This window comes from Nicotiana attenuata, unplaced genomic scaffold, assembly GCF_001879085.1.
Source record: "Nicotiana attenuata strain UT unplaced genomic scaffold, NIATTr2, whole genome shotgun sequence".
NCBI lineage: Eukaryota > Viridiplantae > Streptophyta > Magnoliopsida > Solanales > Solanaceae > Nicotiana > Nicotiana attenuata.
The window spans coordinates 284,359-305,519 of record NW_017671371.1 but is presented as its reverse complement, the minus strand read 5'-3'; the positions used below and the strand labels follow the sequence as shown (position 1 = coordinate 305,519).

The window sequence follows — 21,161 nt, the reverse complement described above, 5'->3', positions numbered from 1 at the left end:
AGTCCAAATTCCTGGGTTAGCACCATTAAAACTTGTAGTTCTTTTCTGCTTCTAATTGCATCCCCTGGCTAAAATCAGCCACGAAATCGGCTAATACTTGTGATTTTATTGCAGTTCTAGGTTGGTACGTGATTTCATATTCACTTAACTCTATAGCCCACTTAGCCAACCTGCCTGATAACTCATGCTTATGTAATATATTACGTAAAGGGTAGACAGTTACTACAGCAATAGGATGACATTGAAAGTAAGGTCTTAACTTCTTAGATGCCATGATTAATGCAAGTGCAAGTTTTTCTAACTGAGGATACCGCGTCTCCGTATCTAACAAAGATTTACTAACATAATAGATAGGGGATTGTTTACCTTGTTCTTCTCGAACCAAAACAGCGCTTACCGCTACTTCTGAAACAGCAAGGTAAATGAGTATTCTTTCCCCAACCTTTGGTTTCGCCAGCAAAGGTGGATTTGACAAGTATGCTTTCAAATTTCTGAGCGCCTGTTGACATTCCTCGTTCCATTCAAAATGATCCTGCTTCTTAAGGGCTGAGAAGAATTTAAAACACTTCTCTGATGATTTAGAAATGGATCTTCCTAAGGCTGCGATTCTCCCTGTTAATCTTTGAACTTCTTTCTTGTTTGAAAGTACATCAGGGATTTCTTCAATGGCCTTAATTTGCACAGGATTCACTTCAATACCATGGTTAGAAACAAGAAAACCTAAGAACTTACCTGGCGCAACACTAAATGCACATTTTTCGGGATTTAACTTCATATTAAATTTCCGTAAAATTTTAAACGTTTCAGACATATGCGATATATGATCTTCTGAATGCTGAGTTTTAATGAGCATATCATCGATGTATACCTCCATAGTCTTACCTAAATGTTCTTGAAACATTTGGGTAACTAACCTCTGATACGTTGCACCTGCATTCTTTAGACCAAAGGGCATTACTTTGTAACAGTAAGTCCCCCTGTCTGTTATGAAGGAAGTTTTTTCTTCATCTCCTGGATCCATTGTAATCTGATTATACCCTGAATATGCATCTTAAAAACTTAATAGTTCATGACCTGCAGTTGCATCAATTAATTGATCTATGTGTGGCAGTGGAAAAGAATCCTTAGGGCGGGCTTTATTAAGATCTGTGTAATCTACGCAAACCCGCCACTTACCGTTCTTTTTTGGAACTACAACAGTGTTGGCTAACCAGTTAGGATACTTTACCTCACGAATAGAACCAATTTTTAGCAATTTTTGGACTTCTTCTTGAATCACCTGATTTTTGAAAGTTCCTTGCTTTCTTTTCTTTTGCTTGACTGGAGGATATGATGGATCTTTATTTAGTTTATGAGTCATCACCTCCGGTGGTATCCCTGTCATGTCAGTATGGGACCAAGCAAAACAGTCTGCGTTAGCTTTTAAAAATTCAATCAACTTACGCTTCACCTCCGGGCTAAGGTTGGCTCCTATATACGCTTTTCTCTCTGACCACTGTATAAACAAAACCACAGCCTCCAGCTCTTCTATCGTCATTTTGATGTTTTCATTTTTCTCTGGTTCTTGAATGGAATCGGGCCTTGAATGTACATCTGTTTGTTCTTGTTCAGTTGAGGTTGACGCTATGTTATCCTCAACTGGATTCTGTAATTGCTATTTTTCTTCACCCTTCATACTTGAATCTGCCACGGAGTTGATGTTCCTAGATGTCTGTTGATCTCCCCTGATTTGACATATTCCCCATGGCGCTGGAAATTTAATGACTTGATGCAAGGTTGAAGGAACAACATCCATTTCGTGGATCCATGGTCTCCCAAGAATCATATTGTAAGCCATCTCCATGTCTACTACCTGGAACTTTGTATCTTTGACGACTCCTTCAGCAAATGTGGTGAGCGTTACCTCTCCTTTCGTAACGACGCTGGAATTATCAAACCCAGATAGAGTATGTGCCTTTGGTATTACTTTATCTTCAGCTTGCATCTCACGTAATACTCTTAATAGAATAATGTTTACGGAACTACCTGGATCAATCAAAACTCATTTTACATTAGTATTGTATACAATTAAAGATATTACCAGTGCATCGTTATGAGGGGTTAACATGCCATCTACATCTGCATCATTGAATGTAATGTTGTCTTCTTCTAAAACTTGCCGCACCCGTTTTCCTTGGGTAATTGTTACTTTGGAAATTTTGTTAGCAGCAGTATATGATATACCATTGATATCTTCACCCCCACTTATAACGTTGACAGTTCTTTTGGGGGAAGGGGGTTTTGGAGGCTCCTATCTGTTCTTCATATAAGCTTGTTTGCCTTTCTCACTGAACAACTCAGTAAGATACCCTTGTTTTAATAAGTGATCAACTTCGCTCTGTAAAAATCTGCAATCTGCCGTTTTATGTCCGTGGTCGTTATGAAACTCGCACCAATGATCAGGATTGCGCCTATTTGGATTCGATCTCATCTCCTTTGGCCATCGAACCTTATCTCCCATGCTTCTCAAAATAGCTACGAGCTCGGAGGTGCTGACATTGAAGTTGTAACCACTGAACCTTGCTTTTAAATTTCGATCATCATCTCGCGACTCATGGTTGTTTCGCTCGTTTCTAAATCTTGATGAAGAACCTGATTCTCTGTTTATAGATTTATGATCGTACCTTTGGTGATCTTGCTTTGACCGTGAGTCCTTTCCCGCGGGTCCCATATAAGGCTCGTACCTGTTTTTACTGGATCTTTTTTCGGACTCTGAACGTCTCGAACTTACCTTTTCTTCTTTTTGAAATCGTGGAACGGTATCTTCCTCAATCCTCAGCTTCGTGCTATACCTGTTATAAACATCATTCCACGTTGTAGCGGGGAATTCTCGAAGGCTTTCCTTGAGTTTCCACGTAGCTTTCGAGCTTTTTTCATTCAAATTACTTGTGAAAGCTATAGCTGCCCAGTTGTCAGGTACATGTGGCAATGTCATTCTTTCACATTGAAATCTATCCACGAATTCCCTAAGCAGTTCTGAGTCTTCTTGCTTGATTTTGAAAATATCCTCCATTCTCTTCTCTACCTTCTGAGCTCCCGAGTGTGCTTTGATGAAAGAATCTGCAAGCTCAGCAAAATAATTTATAGAATTTTCGGATAAAAGAGAATACCAGGTTAGCGCTCCTTTGGTGAGTGTTTCACCAAATTTTTTGACTAATACTGATTCAATCTCCTGCTTAGTCAAATCATTGCCTTTTACGCCTGTTGTGAATGCAGTCACGTGGCCTCGTGGGTCTGTTGTTCCATCATATTTTGGAATATCAGGCATTTTGAACTTTTTTGGAATTGGAAGTGGAGCAGCACTCGGCTTCATGGGTTGTTGCGAATATTTATCCATATCTACCCCTTTGATTATGGGTGGCACCCTGGGTATCTGTTCTATGCGCTCACTTTGCTCCTTGAGTTGTTTCTGCAAGGTTAGTACTAAATTTTGTAAATCGGAATTAAATACATTACCTGGTTCTCTCTCCTGAGATTCGCTGGGAGTTCGTCCACCGCCTGAGTTAACAAGCCCAGAACGAGGGTTTTCCAAAGTGTTGTTATTTGGAGTAAGTGTGGGTGTTGCAACAGGTAATTGATTAACAAGTGCCTCAATAGCTTTATTGACCTAAGCAGCAATTAATTTCTACAAAGCCTCATCAATAGCTTCAGCATTTTCAAATTGACCATGCTCGTTTATTTGAGACCCATCAGGAGTACTCTCACGAGATTCTCGTGGTGAACCGTGTGGAGTAGAAACTCGAGCGTTAATATGCTGTGGATCTTCCTGATTTTGTTGATTAATTTGGTTTCCTTTAGTGTTATCATTGTTGTTCGACATAGTTGATGCAACAAGGAAAGTTAAGCAAAAAGAAAATAGATTATCAGATTCCCGGTAACGGAACCAATTTGTTTAACCAAAAAATGGATTTTTAGTCAAAGCTAGAATTTAGAAGAACTCGGATTACTGATAATCAAGAAAATGAATAAAAAGAAGTAATTCTGGATAGCAAGATGGTAATCAAGAGAAACAAATAAATCAATGTCTATTCCAATAGTCTTTCGTGTCCTTACAATTGATCATATATCTCCTTTTTATAGGTACCTTTGAGAGTATACATTTTGCTCGAATCATAATGAGGCTATTATGAGTAATTAAAGACATTGAATGCTACGTTACACAATCATTACATTCAAAATATATTCTCTAACGTATTCAGCATTTAATGCTCATTAAATGCCGTATCTGCACTCTTTTCTATTATCAGATTCATTCCTTCTGATTCTCGGATATAAATGACTTAAATAGGTACGGGCGCCGTGTTACTTGTCTGATGTCCCGTGCCTCTTCCTCTTTCTTTGCTCGTATCTGTTGTAGCTCCTGACTCGTGGCTAATTGCGATTCTTTAACCATTTGACTAATCCACGTGTCTTGACACGTCACCTTTATATATAAATATAATTTTCCCCAATACAAATACCTCTTAGATGATAGAGAGCAAAAATTATGCTATACCTCCTTGAAAGCAGACAACAGCTACTCATTAATATGGAACATATAGTGATGCATAATATATAGTGTATGGGTCCAAATTTGGCAACTACGACAGTCACCGAATAGGACGAGGAATGATGTTATCACGACGCAACGTTTAATGGTCGTCGTGATGAAGGACGATGACCAAGAGCGGTCACTCGAAATAAGATGTCAACGGTAGTGTAGGCTTAGTAGGAGATAGTAAGAATATGTTTTTCCAATATTCTTTATGATTGTACTTTTTAGGGTTTCATGGGGGATTCTCCCTCATAAATAGGAAGAGTTAGTAAAGAAAAAGGGCGGCAAAAAACAAAAGAACACTTCGTAAAAGATTCATCTGCGAGTAAATACAAGAGCAGCCTTGTTCATTGATTACACAACCCAAACATATATCATTATATGATATTGATAAGATCCAAAGATTCCACAATCATCTCATACTTATTTCCTTTCTGTGCCGGCTGCATTCATTTAGATTGATTGCACATTTGAGTTGTTGCATTTATGAGCATTTAATTGATTCCAACATATTAGCTAACATCATCCATCTTGCTTATTTCCTTCATCACTTGATCTAGATTTTATTATTCTTAACTGACATTCACCCTTCTTCTAACCATAAGATTGGTTTAATCGAAGAGTTTAACATCTTTTAGTTGAACAATTTGGCGCCGTCTGTGGGGACTTCTTTTGTTAAGATTTTAGTTTCATCTAGGTCATAAAAAGGGACAGCCATCTCTTCCTAGCTTGGCATAAACTAACGATGGCAGGAAAAGGAGATGCAAGATTAAAAGCGATAGAAGGTGTCACAACCAACATCTTGAACACCATCGACGAAGACGGCAAGGAAAACAACGAAAATGTGACACCAAACGTTACACCCAGGAGAGACGCTTCACCTCTTCCGCACGAAAGCGTAACTGCTTCGCGCGAAAAAGAAGCCTCCACATCTACAACAGGAGAGGCACCACCGGCAGTAAAAAGACTACTGGAAGAGTGGCTAACAAGCACTCTGAACAACATACTCGATAAACCTGCTCAAAGGGAGAACAAAGACATTGCACACATAGATGTCACGACGATCGCTAGAGGATCATATCATCCATTACGCCACAACCGTAAAAGGCAACGATCTTTCGAAAGAACAAGTACCATCAGTGCTAATGAAAAAATTTGGTGAAACCCTAACAGGGGGAGCCCTAACCTGGTACTCAAAACTACCAGCACGGTGAATAGCAACATTCGAAGAAATGGAGGACAAGTTTGTCACTGCTCATGCAGGAGCTAAAAAGGCGGAAGCCAGGGTAAATGACATATTCGTCATTAGGTAGACGCACGGCGAGGGACTCAGGGACTTTTTAGCCCAGTTTAACAGGGTGAGAATGAGCTTGCCGAATGTGTCAGAGGGGATGGCGGTAGCAGCTTTCTAGAACAGGTTAAGCAGGAACGGGTCGAGAGCGACCAGAAAACTGTTAAGCAGGCTCATGAAATACCCTCCGACCACTTGGGAAGAAATCCACAACGCCTATTGCCGAGGTAAGGGCCGACGAGGATGACCTCAATGGCCCGATCCGACGGCTAATGTCAGTTCAATCTAAAGCAAGGAAAGATCGTCGCAGCGACAGTCGAAGGGATCAGTTGGGACCCCGTCTCGGTCGAGAAAGGCATCAGCCCTACATCAGGACATCCATCCCACCTCCTCCGCAGCACGCAGATGCCCCTCCTCGACATACCTCGCCACACCGAAACGAAAGAGGTATGCCTCCACTCTTATCTGCTCACATTTTTTGTGTTTCTCCTTCAAAAATAGTGTACGCATTATAGAAGCTCGGTACAAAGGTACAATGGCCGCAAAAGATGAAGTCCGACCCGAGCACTCCGAAGTCAAATGTTCTTTGCGAATTCCACCAGGAAAGGGGTCATAAAACTGAGGATTGCATAGGTCTGCGACAGGAGGTAGTAAGAATGCTAAATCAGGGACACCTGAAAGAGCTGCTGAGCGATCGAGGACGAGCCAACTTTGCCCGTGGACGCGAACAGCCCCAGGGACCTCCAAAATCTCCCTCTCCCGCTTGTACCATACAGATGATCATCGGCGGATGTGATAGCACAGCAATCAACCATGTAAAGTTCACCACTACACACAAACTCAAACGGTCGATCACTCATGAACGGTATGATGACCTCGAAGATAGTATCATCTTCGATATATCAGATACTGACGGTTTGTCTTTCCCTCATTACGATGCTCTTGTTATCACTATACGTATTGTAGATACTGATGTAAAAAGAATAATGGTGGATGACGGAAGCGGCACGTGTATTATCCATCCTCGAGTCCTCGTACAGATGAGACTCGAAGATAAAATAATACCGCGTTGCATAACACTAACAGGTTTTAATAATGCAGTCGAGCGAACTTCTGGAGAGAAAGTGCTACCCGTTCTAGCCATAGGATTCACCCTGGAAATGACGTTTCACGTCATGGATCCAGATAGAGCCTACAACACTATCATAGGGCGCCTATGGATACACGCCATGCGAGCAGTTCCGTCAAGTCTCTATCAAGTAATCAAGTTTCCTACTCCATGGGGGGTATTCAGCATCCGGGGCGAACAACCCACCGCGCAAGAGTGCTATCGCATCGCCCATGATTGCGCACACACCCAACAACTAAAATGAGCGAGTGCGGAAGCATAGCAATCAGCGATGTCGGGAACCAAACTCGACGTACAGACAGACATTATCAAGGATCCCGACATCGTGGAAGCCTCCGAATCGACCATAGAAGATCTCGATCCCGTTCAACTAGACGACAATGACAACACAAAAAAGGCTTATATCGGGAACAATCTCTCGGAACCAGGTAAGTTTCATAAATTCTTAACTAACAATGCCGATTTGTTTGCCTTCTCCCATTCAGATATGCCAGGCATCCCGAAAGACATCGCCACGCACAAACTGAATGTTGACCCCCTCTATCCGCCAGTGCGGCAAATGAGGAGAAAGTTCAACGCCGCAATAAACGAAGCAGTCAGTGAAGAAGTCGATAAGCTACTCGCCAATGGCTCCATCCGAGAGTCAAAATATCCCAGTGGGTCGCCAATATGGTAATGGTGAAGAAGAAGAACGGAAAGTGGCGGATGTGTGTTGATTTCACAGACCTAAACAAGGCATGCCCAAAAGACTTTTTTCCATTGCCACACATCGACCAGCTCATCGATGCAATAGCGGGACACGAGCTGCTAAGCTTCTTAGATGCCTACTCGGGTTACAACCAGATCCTCATGGAGGAAGAGGACCTGGAAAAAACTACTTTCATCACTCACCAGGGAACGTACTGCTATAGAGACATGTCATTCGGACAAAAGAATGCAGGGGCGACGTACCAGAAGTTAGTCACCAAGATGTTCAAAGATCAACTCGGCAAAACAATGGAAGTCTACATCGATGACATGTTGGATAAGTCGAAAAGGAAAGAAGACCACATCGATCATCTGAAGGAAGCCTTCGACATACTAAGGTGGTACAACATGAAACTAAACCCTGAAAAATACGCCTTCGGTGTAACCTCAGGCAAATTCCTCAATTTCCTGGTGTCACAAAGAGGCATCGAGGTCAATCCAGATCAGATTAAGGTCATCGAGGGAATACCAGAAACGTTAACTAGCAAAAAGCAGGTACAAAAATTGACAGGTCGGATAGCCGCCCTGTCAAGGTTCATCTCACGGTCAACGGATAGGTGCCATAATTTTTTTAATGTACTAAAGAAAGACAAAGGGTTCCAGTGGAATTCGGATTGTGTTTACGCCCTAAGAAAACTGAAAACATACTTGTCCTCGCCGCCATTACTCGCCAAGGCAGATCCAAGCGAATGCCTCCTTGTCTACCTAGCCGTGTCCGAAGTCGCGGTAAGTGCAGTTTTGGTCCGCGAAAACAAAGGTACGCAATCTCCGATTTACTATATCAGCAAAACCTTAGTTGATGCCAAAACGAGGTATCCCCACCTCGAAAAATTGGCTATGGCATTGGTCATAGCTTCACGGAAGCTTAGACCATATTTTTAGTGTCACCCCATAAAGGTGGTGACGACTTTTCCCCTCAGAAGCATCCTGCACAAACCCGAACTGTCGGGTTAATTGGCCAAATGGGCCATAGAATTGAGCGAGCACGATATAACTTATCAATCGCGAACTACGATAAAATCGCAAGTACTCGCTGATTTCATCGCCGACTTTAGTGTAGAAATACTGCCCGAGGTCGAGCAAGAAGTGCTTCGCACCTCCCCTGGGTGACCCGACCTCTGGGTCCTCTACACCGATGGCACATCTAATACGTCGGGATCTAGATTGGGACTCGTACTTGAAGTCCCAACAGGCGAAGCGATTCGCCAATCCGTACGATGTCCCGAAATGACTAACAATGAGGCCGAGTATGAGGCCGTAATTGCAGGACTGAAGTTGGCCCTCAAGTATGGTGCACGACGAGTCATCCTCCGCTGCGACTCTCAACTCGTTGTAAACCAAGTTACTGGAACTTTCCAAATCAAGGAACAGAGGCTACAGAAATATCAAGCAGAAATCCATAAGCTAATTCGACGAATGCCGATTCGATCAAATACCCCGGGCACGAAACATCGAAGTAGATGGCCTCGCCAAACTGGCCGCAGTAACCAAAAATATCAACAAGGAAAATGTTGTCACCCTCCTCCACTCATCAATAGACCAAGTCGAGGTACATTCTATAAATTTAACTTGGGACTGGCTCAACTGCATCATAACATGTTTGCAGGAGGGAACACTCCCACAAGACAAAAAAGAAGCCAAAAAGCTTCGAATACAGGCGGCCAGGTACAGCATCATAAATCACGACCTTTACAAAAGGACGTTCGGCGGCCCTTTGGCCAAATGCCTTGGACCAAATCAAACAAGGCGGGTGCTCGAAGAAGTACACGAGGGCCACTGTCGTGCCCACACAGGCAACCGAGCCCTCGTCAGATGCCTTATTCGTGCAGGATACTACTGGCCCACTATGAAAAAGGAAGCTACGGATTACGTCAAGAAATGTGAGCAATGCCAAAAGTACGTCCCTATGATACACCAAGCGGGCGAACTCCTACACTCCATCACTTCACCATGGCCGTTTATAAAATGGGGAATGGACATCGTCGGACCCCTCCCAACAAGGCGAGGTAAGATACACTTCCTTTTGGTTTTAACTGATTACTTTTCCAAATGGGTGGAAGCAGGTGCGTTCACCCAAATACGCGAACAAGAAGTCATGGCATTCATCTGAAAAAACATCATATGCCGCTTCGGCATCCCCAAAGAAATCAGTTGTGACAATGGACCTCAGTTCATTGGAAAAAAGATGACCGAGTTCTTAGAAAAATGGCGCATCAAGCGGATACTCTCCATGCCATATCATCCCGCCGGCAACGGTCAAGCAGAATCCTCCAACAAAAAAATATTGAATATACTAAAGAAAAAGCTCGAGTACCCCAAAGGGCTATAGCCGGAACTGGTACCAGAGGTGTTATGGGCCTACCGCACCACGCCAAAAACTAGCACAGGTGAAACGCCATATTTATTAGTCTACGGGACCGGCGCCGTTATATCCGTTGAGGTCGGAGAACCTAGCCTGAAATACTCCAATGAGAGTGGACCAAACAACGACGAAAACAGAATACAAGACCTGGACAAAGTGGAAGAACGGAGGGATATGGCTCACGTAAGGATGATAGCCCAAAAACAACAAGCAAAAAGGTACTACAACAAGAAGGCCAAAGTACGACTACTCAGAGTCGAAGACTACGTCCTCAAGGCCAAAATACAAGCAATCAAAGACCCAAATGAAGGAAAATTGGGAACCAACTGGGACGGGCCATACAAAATCATAGCAGCAGCAAGCAAAGCAGCATTCCAACTAGAAACAATGGAAGGAAAACTACTACAAAACAACTGCAATGTCGCCCATCTCAAATACTTCCACTTCTGAAAAACAACGCCACCCATGTCGTACTCTTTTTCCCTCATCGGGTTTTGTCCCAATCGGGTTTTCTCGGGGAGGTTTTTAACGAGGCGATGAGGGTGACATCTCAAAGTTCAGAGCATAGTTCATCGCCCGGCCTGCCGATGGCATCCCCAGGCCGAGCAATAAAGGGACTAGATACAAGGAAACTTCAATGTATGAACGGATCGACATGTATCTCCAATGTATGAGGAAACTTCAATGTATGAACAAAAGCGACATATATCTCCAATTTCTAAACAAAATTGACATATATCTCCAATGTATGAATGAAATCGACACACATCTCCAACATACAAATGAAATCGACATCTACGATACTCCAGTAAATGAAATAAAACCTCTCCATCAATCTTTCGCAATAAAGATTTCGACACCACCCGAACCACGACGGGTTAACATTTTGACATTAGCTCGAAATAACACCCCTACGGCAAAGGTCGTCGGCAAAGAAAAGAGTTCGATACCGCTCGAACCACGACGGGTTAACATTTCAACATTAGCTCGAAATAATACCCCTACGGCAAAGGCCGTCGCCAAAGAAAAGAGTTCGATACCGCTCGAACCATGACGGGTTAACATTTCAACATTAGCTCAAAATAACACCCCTACGGCAAAGGCCGTCGCCAAAGAAAACAGTTCGATACCGCTCGAACCATGACGGGTTAACATTTCTACATTAGCTCGAAATAACACCCCTACGGCAAAGGCCGTCGCCAAAGTAAAGAGTTTGATACCGCTTGAACCACGACGGGTTAACATTTCGACATTAGCTCGAAATAACACCCCTACGGCAAAGGTCGTTGCCAAAGAAAAGAGTTCGATACCGCTCGAACCACGACGGGTTAACATTTCGACATTAGCTCGAAATAACACCCTTACGGCAAAGGGCGTCGCCAAAGAAAAGAGTTCGATACCGCTCGAACCACGACGGGTTAACATTTGACACAACACCCTTACGGCAAAGGCTGTCGCCAAAGAAAAGAGTTCGATACCGCTCGAACCATGACGAGTTAACATTTCGACATTAGCTCAAAATAACACCTCTACGGCTAAGGCCGTCGCCAAAGGCAAGAGTTCGACCTTGCTCGAAACACAACGGGTTAACGTTTTGACATTAACTTGAAATAACATCTTTACCGCAAAGGTCGTCACCAAATAAAGAGCTCCACCTTGCTCAAATCACCTAATAGTCGATGTCGCACAGGTTACTTGACATCTAACGTCGCCCGGATTACGATAAAATATCACACAAGGTTGGGTAGCCCAGCAGACCCCCCCCCCCCTGCAACAAGAAAATAGTTTAGAGGTGCACAATAAAAAGTAACTGCTCCATTGCAGCTGATATATTACAAAAAATTTCTTACAAAGGGCTCAAGGACGCCCCCACAAAAATAGCAAAACAAAAATAAATACAACCAAGTCCTACGCCACATCAACCCCATGGCATACTCCTCATTGTACCAAGAATCGGAGGCGAGCTTGTCCGCATCGTCATAGTCAACATCGTCTCCGCCGGGCATGCCGGGGTCGTAACCACACGCCTCACGAGCGGCACGTGCTTTAATATGCACCTCTCGGAGTCTGCCTCAGACACTTTCTCGTCGGCACGAAGAGACTTGTACACGTCATGTTGAGCTTCGGCATGAACCCACATCTCAATAAATCTCGTGGCACGACAGGGTCGGCCGAAGTATGAGAGGTAGAGGGTTGCAACTGCCGCCGCACATCCTCTGCTTTCAAAGCGACAACTTGATCATTTAACACGGACAACTCCACCTCCAGATCTCAGATACGTCCCTCATACCTTGCTGTTTCAAGCATAGACGCCTCCGGCTTCTTGTCCCGCTCCGATCTACAAACACAAAGGGCGTATTGAAAAGCCACCACCTCCGAGATGGCAGCCGTCCTATCCCTTTCAGCATGGGCCATTCCATCAGCCTTAGCGCTCAGCTCACCCCTAAGGTCAATAGCCTCCGCCACCCTCCTGTCAAGCTCAGCCGTCAAGGCGGCATTCTGCACTTGAAGGTCGGCGTTCTCGGCCATCACCCTCTTACTCATCTCAAGTTCATCTTCTTTGTCCTTAAGAGCCGCCTCAAGTTCGTTGCATCGGGCAATGGCCTTCATCAGGTCTTCGTCCCGCTCCTTCAGCTCTTCGATTTTCTACGCTAACTATTTCTCCTTTTGCTTGAGCCCGTCACGGAACAGCTGGAAGTTGTTGTCCTGAGTAAAGAGATCGGCCAACGAACGATGTTTAGTGTGGTACTCCTTATATTTGGAGTACACCTTCCCAAAAACGATCGTCCTCCGCGTATCCCTATGTTCACGCTCGATCTCCATAATGAGGGTCCAGTATGCAAAGCATGTTCAAAACAAAGAGTGTGTTAAGGACATAAAACAAATCCAAAAAGAAAAAGAAAATAGAGAAACATTTACCCGCAGAGCCATGCCAGAGTTGCTCCGTGATAGCTCTACGTCGCTCATTGCCTTAAGTGTCACACTCGGAAGCAGCGCATAGAGGGGCAAACACCGATGTTGCCTGCTCGTAGTTCGCCAACAGATCATAGTCCACAGGGATGACTATGTGTCGATCAGGGCCTTCAGCCTTCACCTCTACGTGAGTGTGCCGCTCCAAATAGGCTCGCACATCTTCTGGGTCGACATCCGAACCTGAACCGTTATCCCCGACATGCTCAACTCCGCCTCCTCCGACGGTAGACGATGCGCCACCCTTGGCGGATCGTACAGATCCACCCCTTGATATATTCCTTCGGTTAGGGGGGACCTCCCTGCCAAAATAGCGTCCGCCATAAGAACAACACCTGTGCCTGACCTAGGCAAAGACGGCGCCCCGCAGCATCAGTTCTGTTCTTTCCAGTATCAGAGGCGACAGCCTTCCCAAGCTCTACCCTCCTCCTCTTCTTCGACGGAGATTCATCCCCGTTAGAAGGCTCATCCATGAGGTGATAGACGGGTCGAGAGGAGATCTCTTTCCGCACAACGATGTCACAAGAAGAGTTTCTAGCCGGTACGGATTGAGCACGACCTCCTCGGACAGACTTGGCCGGGGCAAACTGCATCCCTGCCGATGCGACGGCCTGGAGAAAGGCCGTGACTGGAGCCTTCTTCTTGGAAGCCCTACGACCTATCATCACAAAATGTCGCATCAATAAATGACAACAAACAGCCAAAGGTCAAAATAAAGGGAACACTTACCGGATGGAACCTTCGGCCCAAAGCGTTTGAGGAAAGCGGGCCAATCTCGAGTCACCGCCACGTAAGGTAGTACATGGGCTACCCAGTCCTCGATACCGACAAGGGACGAGGTGTACGCCTCACAACTACACAGGAAAGTTACAAATAAGTACAAAATTAGAACTAACGAAAGTAAACAACGAGTACCAACACCTAAAGGTATGGTCCACCACTCTGGGAATCCAGCGGGGTCCGACACCAGGTGCTCGGTTCTAATGAAGAATTATTTGTGCCAAAATTTGCGGCTTGCCCGGTCGTCCGTCCCGACCACCAGTCCCCTGGTCCCACGATGCCTCAAGTGTATCATAGTGTCCCTGTGAAAACTCGGGGAAATCAAATGTAAAAGGTGATGAAGGCCAACTTCACACCCCGCCAACTCTGCATACTTTGTTAGTACTAGAAAAATGTTATACGTATACGGAGATAGCTGCGTTGGGCAGACCTCGTAGAACCGACAGAATTCCTCCGCCAACGAAAGAAGAGGGAGGGTGTAGCCGATCACAAAGGGATATACGTAAAAAGCACAATATCCCGGTCTATGGACCTCCACGAAGTCCCTCCCAGCCGGAACCATCTCAACATGGGGAGGAATACTGTACGTAGACCGAAGGCCATCTATGTGAGCCTGTTCAGTCTCAGAAACCACCAAAGCGGGGGAAGAGGCAGGTTCTTTGTGAAAATTATTCCGAGACATAGGGTTTCTCGGGAGTATCTCTTCCACGGTGGGAAAGCTGTCCCCCTCCTCCGCAGCCATATCCTCACCACTAGAAGGAGGTGCCATGGATAACGGGGTGGCATCAGGAATCTCTTCGTATGACCGATGCGTTCTAGGCATCTTGATGGCAGAAGGTATGTTGGTAAAACTTAAATCAAAGAATGATGAACGGAAAAGATGAGAGGAGAAATCACGAAAGCAAAGTTGAAGACCCAAGAAGAGATGACCGAAGAAGACAATACATACACAAGAGAAGAAATGGCTAAAAGTTCTTGAAAAAACAAAACCTTCACCTATTTATAGGGTTGGGTGGCGCTAGAATCGAAGCGGAAGGCTGCCCATGGAACCAAAACCGAAGCGACAAGAAATCAGTCTCTGTCTCGGGAAGACGCACAATGATGATGCACGTGGGAGTGACGTCACTTCCCGATAAGCTGCATCATCCAGGATACCGTGGAACGCACCGCTCTTTCTTTACTGGTCATACCGGTCTAATTCAAACGGCCAAATTTCTCTACGGGTATACGCGATTTCCGCTTATTGAGGACGTACATGGCCACGACCTTAACAAGCGGAGGGACTATCTGTATGGGTCCAAATTTGGCAACTACGACAGTCACCGAATAGGACGAGGAATGAGGTTATAACGACGCAACGTCTGATGGTCGTCGTGATGAAGGACGACGACCAAGAGCGGTCAGTCGAAATAAGATGTCAACGGTAGTATAGGCTTAGTAGGAGACAGTAAGAATATGCTTTTCGAATATTCTTTATGATTGTACTTTTTAGGGTTTCATGGGGGATTGTCCCTCATAAATAGGAAGAGTTAGTAAAGAAAAAGGGGGGCAAAAAATAAAAGAAAACTTTGTAAAAGATTCATCTGAGAGTAAATACAAGAGCGGCCTTGTTCGTTGATTACACAACCCAAACATATATCATTATACGATAGTGATAAGATCCAAAGATTCCACAATTATCTCATACTTATTTCCTTTCTGCGCCGGCTGCATTCATTTAGATTGATTGCACATTTGAGTTGTTACATATTTGAGCATTTAATTGATTCCAACATATTAGCTAACATCATCCATCTTGCTTATTTCCTTCATCACTCGATCTAGATTTTATTATTCTTAACTGAGATTCACCCTTCTTCTAACCATAAGATTGGTTTAATCGAAGGGTTTAACATTTTTGGTCGAACATATAGCCAAAACATTATTTGGAAATACAACAAACACATGCGATGATCGTATTACCAAGCACAATGTCTGACACAATCCATTAGGGCATCTCCAACCTTTACCCATTTTTGGTCGCCAAGATGGGGATTTCCCCATTTTTGGTCCCCAAAATGGGAATTTTCTCATTTTGGGGATAACTTACTCCAACCATTTCCCCATTTTTTCCCCCAAACTTTTTTATATTCTTCTCTCTCTTCTATATTATATTATTATCTTTCATTTCAATTTTATTTTTTTTGTTTCCATTAAATAAATTCCATCTTTTATTTTCATTAATTTGTAATTTTCATTAAAATAATTACATAAAATTTTAAATAATATAATTTGTAAGCAATTATTATAAATTAACTAATAATTCAAATAAAAGTGAAATCATTGCGATACAAGGTTAATTAAATACATATTACATAACGATAAAATTCATTCAAAATACTACATAAATATTCAACTTCAACCTCTAGATTCTCCCATAAATGATCTATTAATGCATTACGAAGTGCAAAATGAGCATCTTTGTCCTTAATTCTTCTATGTCAAGCTAAAATTTCTTGAAATCGTTGATTTTCATCTACTGCCATTTCTACTGTTGGAGGTGGACCTTCCAAATCATCTTGAATTGGTGCATTAAAATCACGCTCATTCTGGATTATCATGGTGTACAGTATAATACATGCAGTCATTATATCATGTAGCACTTCTTTTTGCCAAAAACGTGAGGGTCCTGCAACAATTGCAAAACTCTGAATGCACGTTCAACATCTTCTCGACATGATTCTTGTTTCATCGCAAAATATTTCTTCTTTGCCGAACGTGGCTCACTAAATTTAAATGAGGATGTTACAGGTGATTCCACAACGTCACAACGGCCTAGTGGGGTGAAGAAAGCAAAAATGAAGAGAAAAAATGACGAAGATTATATGAAGACAATCCAATCAGAAAATAATCGCACGGTTGAGGCGACGAATAATGCAACCGAGGCAAAAAAAGAAGTTTTGACTGTTCAAAAAGAAAAAGTAATAGTAAAAGAAATGAAAGAAGAAAATAAAGTTTTAATAATGGATGTGGATTCTATTGTCGATCCGACTCGTCATGAATTTATGCGACAAGAACAACAACGAAGAATGTATAAAAGAAGTCAACAATATCCACAGTCACAACCACAACAATCCTCAGCCCCGTTCACTCAATACTATACTGATTTTGGTGTATCTGGAAACGACAAACCTCCCTACTAAGTTATTATGCTATTTACCGTATTTTTAATTTTTATATATTTTAATTTAATGTATTTTCAATTGTCATGTATTTCCAATTTTTATGTATTTTCAATTTTCACTTTTCAATTTTAGCAACATCTAATATTTTATATTCGGACTTTTCAATTTTAGCAACATCTAATATTTTATATTTGTACTATTTATTTTTTGAGATGATTATATATATTTTGTACAATTATAACTTATAATAAAATTAAATTAGAATTTTATATTAAAATAATAAATGCACGAAAATTAATTTATCAAAATTATACGCCAAATTTAAGATGTAAAATTAATATTATAAAGATATTACATAAACATAATTAGGTATATATAAAGAGATAAATTAAAAGATTAAATAATAAAATAATAATAAAAAAATATATGAATAGTAATAGGGGTGATGAATAGTGTACCCCATATTTGAGGGAACACTATTCATCCCCCATTTTGGGGGCAAAAATGGGTGAGAGTTGGAGCTTCGTTACCCTAAAAGTTTCCCCATTATGGGAAAATAGGGAAAAGTTGGAGATGGCCTTGCGTACTTTTCTATGTATATGCTACGAGCCTCCTTCAGGCGCTTTGCATGTTCCCCCACAAACTTTTTCTCTCATCTGCTTATCAGTTTCTTCTAGCTAGAAGAGAGATTGACTGTGATTGCCGAGACATATACGATTATCAATTGAAATAAGTGATCATTCAAAAATGATGTGAATTCAAGTGCCGTAAGAATGGAATAAGAAAAGAAAGGACGATAGAACTTGCAGGATAGAAACATGTTACCAAAAATGAGGTAAAATATCAGGAGCCATGTCCTCACACAAGACAGAAGCACATAGAACTAGTTCCGCATCTACTATGTATCAATCAACTATGCCTCCATATTTGTCATATGAATCCTCTATGTCCATTCCACTCAATTTATGTCCATTCTATTCGGTTTCACAGATATCATCATACTTATAGACTATTTTTACCATGGTTGTCAACCTGCCCCAATCCTTTTTTTTTTTTTTTGGATGAAGTAAGTACAATATATCATGGTAAAAGGCATCAAGAAGATGCAAAAAGTTACAAAAGAGGTGAGTTTGACAGCTCATTGACAATTAAGTATTACACCCTACGTTCAAGTTGATGTAAACTTGTTTGACTGTGGATAGAATTTAAAAAAAAATGAATACTTTTGGAATTTGTGGTCTGAATCAAGTCCCACAGTATTTGTGTGGTTATAGAAGCTTCTCATTAATAATAGAATTGTAAGTTTAAACTAAATTGTTACCAAATTTTAGAAAGGAATCATTCTTTTTGGAACGGATCAAAAAGGATATAGATTCACATAAACTGAAACAGAGGAAGAACAAAACTAGAGAGCTGACAAAGTCCAAGAAAACATCAGAGAGAGTTATTTACAGTAGTAATTTTTAGCCCAGTGAAACAAGTTAACCATATTAGGACTCTGAGAATCTATCTAATATTGGTAGTTGTCTCATATATGTGATGGACTCTTAATACTTATCTTTGTAGGTGATATACTTATCATTATGTATGTATCCATATCATATAAATACAAGTAATAGTGGCTCTCTGATCACCGAGCCATTTAATAAAATCTATCATGGTATCATATTAGCCAGTAAAATCCTCTCTCATTCCTTCTTCTAAGCCGTCACGGAACTCATCATTCACCATCATCAACATTGTTGAATTTTTCTTCTAAACCTTTCCCTCAAATCCGGTGCTTTCTCACGCCAATTTTCTTTACTATGGGATCATCTTCACCCTATACTTCTATTCCTCTATCCACACCTGATAACACTATTCCATCCTCAAGCCTTACTGCTGCTTTCTCACCTCCCCTTTATTTATTCCTCCTCTTATGTCATCACTTTCTTCCATGGCCTCATCAGTACCAACAAAGATAATTATTATTTTGTAGGTGATATACTTATCATTATGTACCAAAATAATGTTAAGCAACATCTAGGCTTTAAGCAGCCTATTGTAGTCGGTAATCCATCAAAACATCTACCTACCCCAATCCTAAATACATTCTCCTGAAGAGAGACAGAACGTATAACTGATCTGACAATCCAGCACATAAAACATGAAATTCGACTTCTGTTCTTCACCCTCAGGCAGTAACTATCAAATTCACATATGACACCTTAGCTAGGGGAACAACAAAAATAGATGAGATTGTAAGATCTAATAATAATTCCCAGGAAGCAAGCTCTAATTAATTTAAAAAATCTAATCACTTGCGGTGGACGATAAATACTTGCTTGCATCACATGTTTACTTACACCAAGCCATATTAATTTATTATTAGTAAATGAAACAAGGGAGAATACATATAATTAAAATGCTTGAAATTCATGTATAGTACATATCATACATCTATTAAGTTCCACGCTCCTAGGATACAGGAAATCAGTTCTAATAACATATCCACTCTAAAATATGCTTCAAATATATATATACTCATGGCCTAATAATAATAATTACTAGCTAGGAGCTCTAATTGCAGAATTGTAATCACTTGCGTTGGATGAAAGAAGCCATGCGCTTGATGAGATGTTTAGATTTCTCAGCTTCAGGATTAGCAGCCTGAAAGCAATGACCTTCACCTTCAACCTCAATGTACTCTAATTCACCTTTCCATCCACTCTTCTTCACAGCTTCAGCGAATCGACTGATAATTTCACTTGGGACAAGCTCATCTTTCTCTCCTGCACACAAGAAAAGCCTTGAGCAACCCAACTCTGACAGGCTTGGGCCATTTTCTGAAACTGGATTAACCATTGGGCTATTAATTCCCTGTTCAGATGGTGGACAAATAGTATTCCAAAGTTTGTAAATCAAACACCCCTCAATGTTTTCGACAGATGGGATCAAGAAGAAAGGAAAAGCAAAGATAGCACCGACGAGTTTCACACCTCCACTTAAGCTCTCCCTGCCAACTCTCATGGTCATGTTATAGACAATATTACCCCCAGCACTATCCCCGGCTATGAATAATCTGTTAAAATCACCATGGTTTGCTATCCATGGTTCGGCGTCTTTACCGGCGGCGTGTGAAGCAACCCACTGAAGGGCATCCCAGCAGTCTTGGTAGAGTGTGGGCAGGTCATGTTCTGGGGCAAGGCGATAATTCACAGAAATAGCAATGCAATTTGATTCAGAAACCAAATGGTTGAGGTAACGGTGTTCGGTTTCGAAGAAGGCGGATCCGGCAACTAGTCCTCCGCCGTGGTAGTAAACTAAGACGGGTAGCTTTTGATCGGCGATAGTGTTTTTGGGAAGGTAAAGTCTGGCGGAGATATGAGGGGAAATGGTCACGTCTTTGGATGAAACGCCGGTGTCTGGATCTTCTAAAGAGGGAGGAACTTCAACTATGCCATAAAGTTCGTAAAAACGGTGGACTCGGCCGTTTTTATAGACTCGGTAGTAAGGTTGGAAATCAGTGATCACCTCCTCATCGTCGTTTTCGGAAAACGTCATATTGGAGAAACACAGAGAAATGCTAAGAACAGAACAGAGAATGCACAAAGAGATTATGGGAATGAAATGTTAAATCTTGTGTTGCAGATGGAATAGAGTGTGTGTTTGTGTAATTTTTATAGTGGGATTCAGATATAGAGATTGGTTTCCTATCTTTTTCGTCGGTGTCGGTAACAAGTGGTAAAGCAGCTTTTAGTACCCATCAACACTTTGGCAAAAGCGCGTTTAGTACGCAACCTTCTCGAAGCCACATATCTTAACAAGATTTCAAACTTCGCTTTCTCACGTTTTACTCCTTTAGTCCCAATTATCTTTCCCTCGAAGAGTTTAGTTTTAAGATTAAAAAAAAAAAAATAAAGGAAATCATACATAAATGTCTCAAATAAATTCCAACTTATCAACCTCCAACCATTAATTATAAATTTATCAAAATTAGTCAAGCACATATAAAATTAAAAAGCCAAATAAATAAGATTTTATCTCTCCAAGAATCACACGCAAGAATCTCTTTCCATATTTTTAAGCATGAAAAACAATATTAAATACAAGTCGGAAAGAAATTTTTTTGGATGAGGTAGCGAACAAGGTGATAAAATATATAT

The 21,161-nt window shown here is 41.8% G+C and overlaps 1 protein-coding gene across 1 annotated transcript; it reads right to left on the bottom strand.

The window, feature by feature from the left end:
• Window positions 1-19,370: 19,370 nt before the first annotated feature.
• LOC109207856 (2-hydroxyisoflavanone dehydratase-like) lies at window positions 19,371-20,669 on the bottom strand. The gene has a single exon (XM_019370856.1). It carries the CDS (start codon window positions 20,557-20,559, stop codon window positions 19,594-19,596), a length of 966 nt encoding a protein of 321 aa, XP_019226401.1. The 5' UTR covers window positions 20,560-20,669; the 3' UTR covers window positions 19,371-19,593.
• Between the last annotated feature and the right edge of the window lie 492 nt (window positions 20,670-21,161).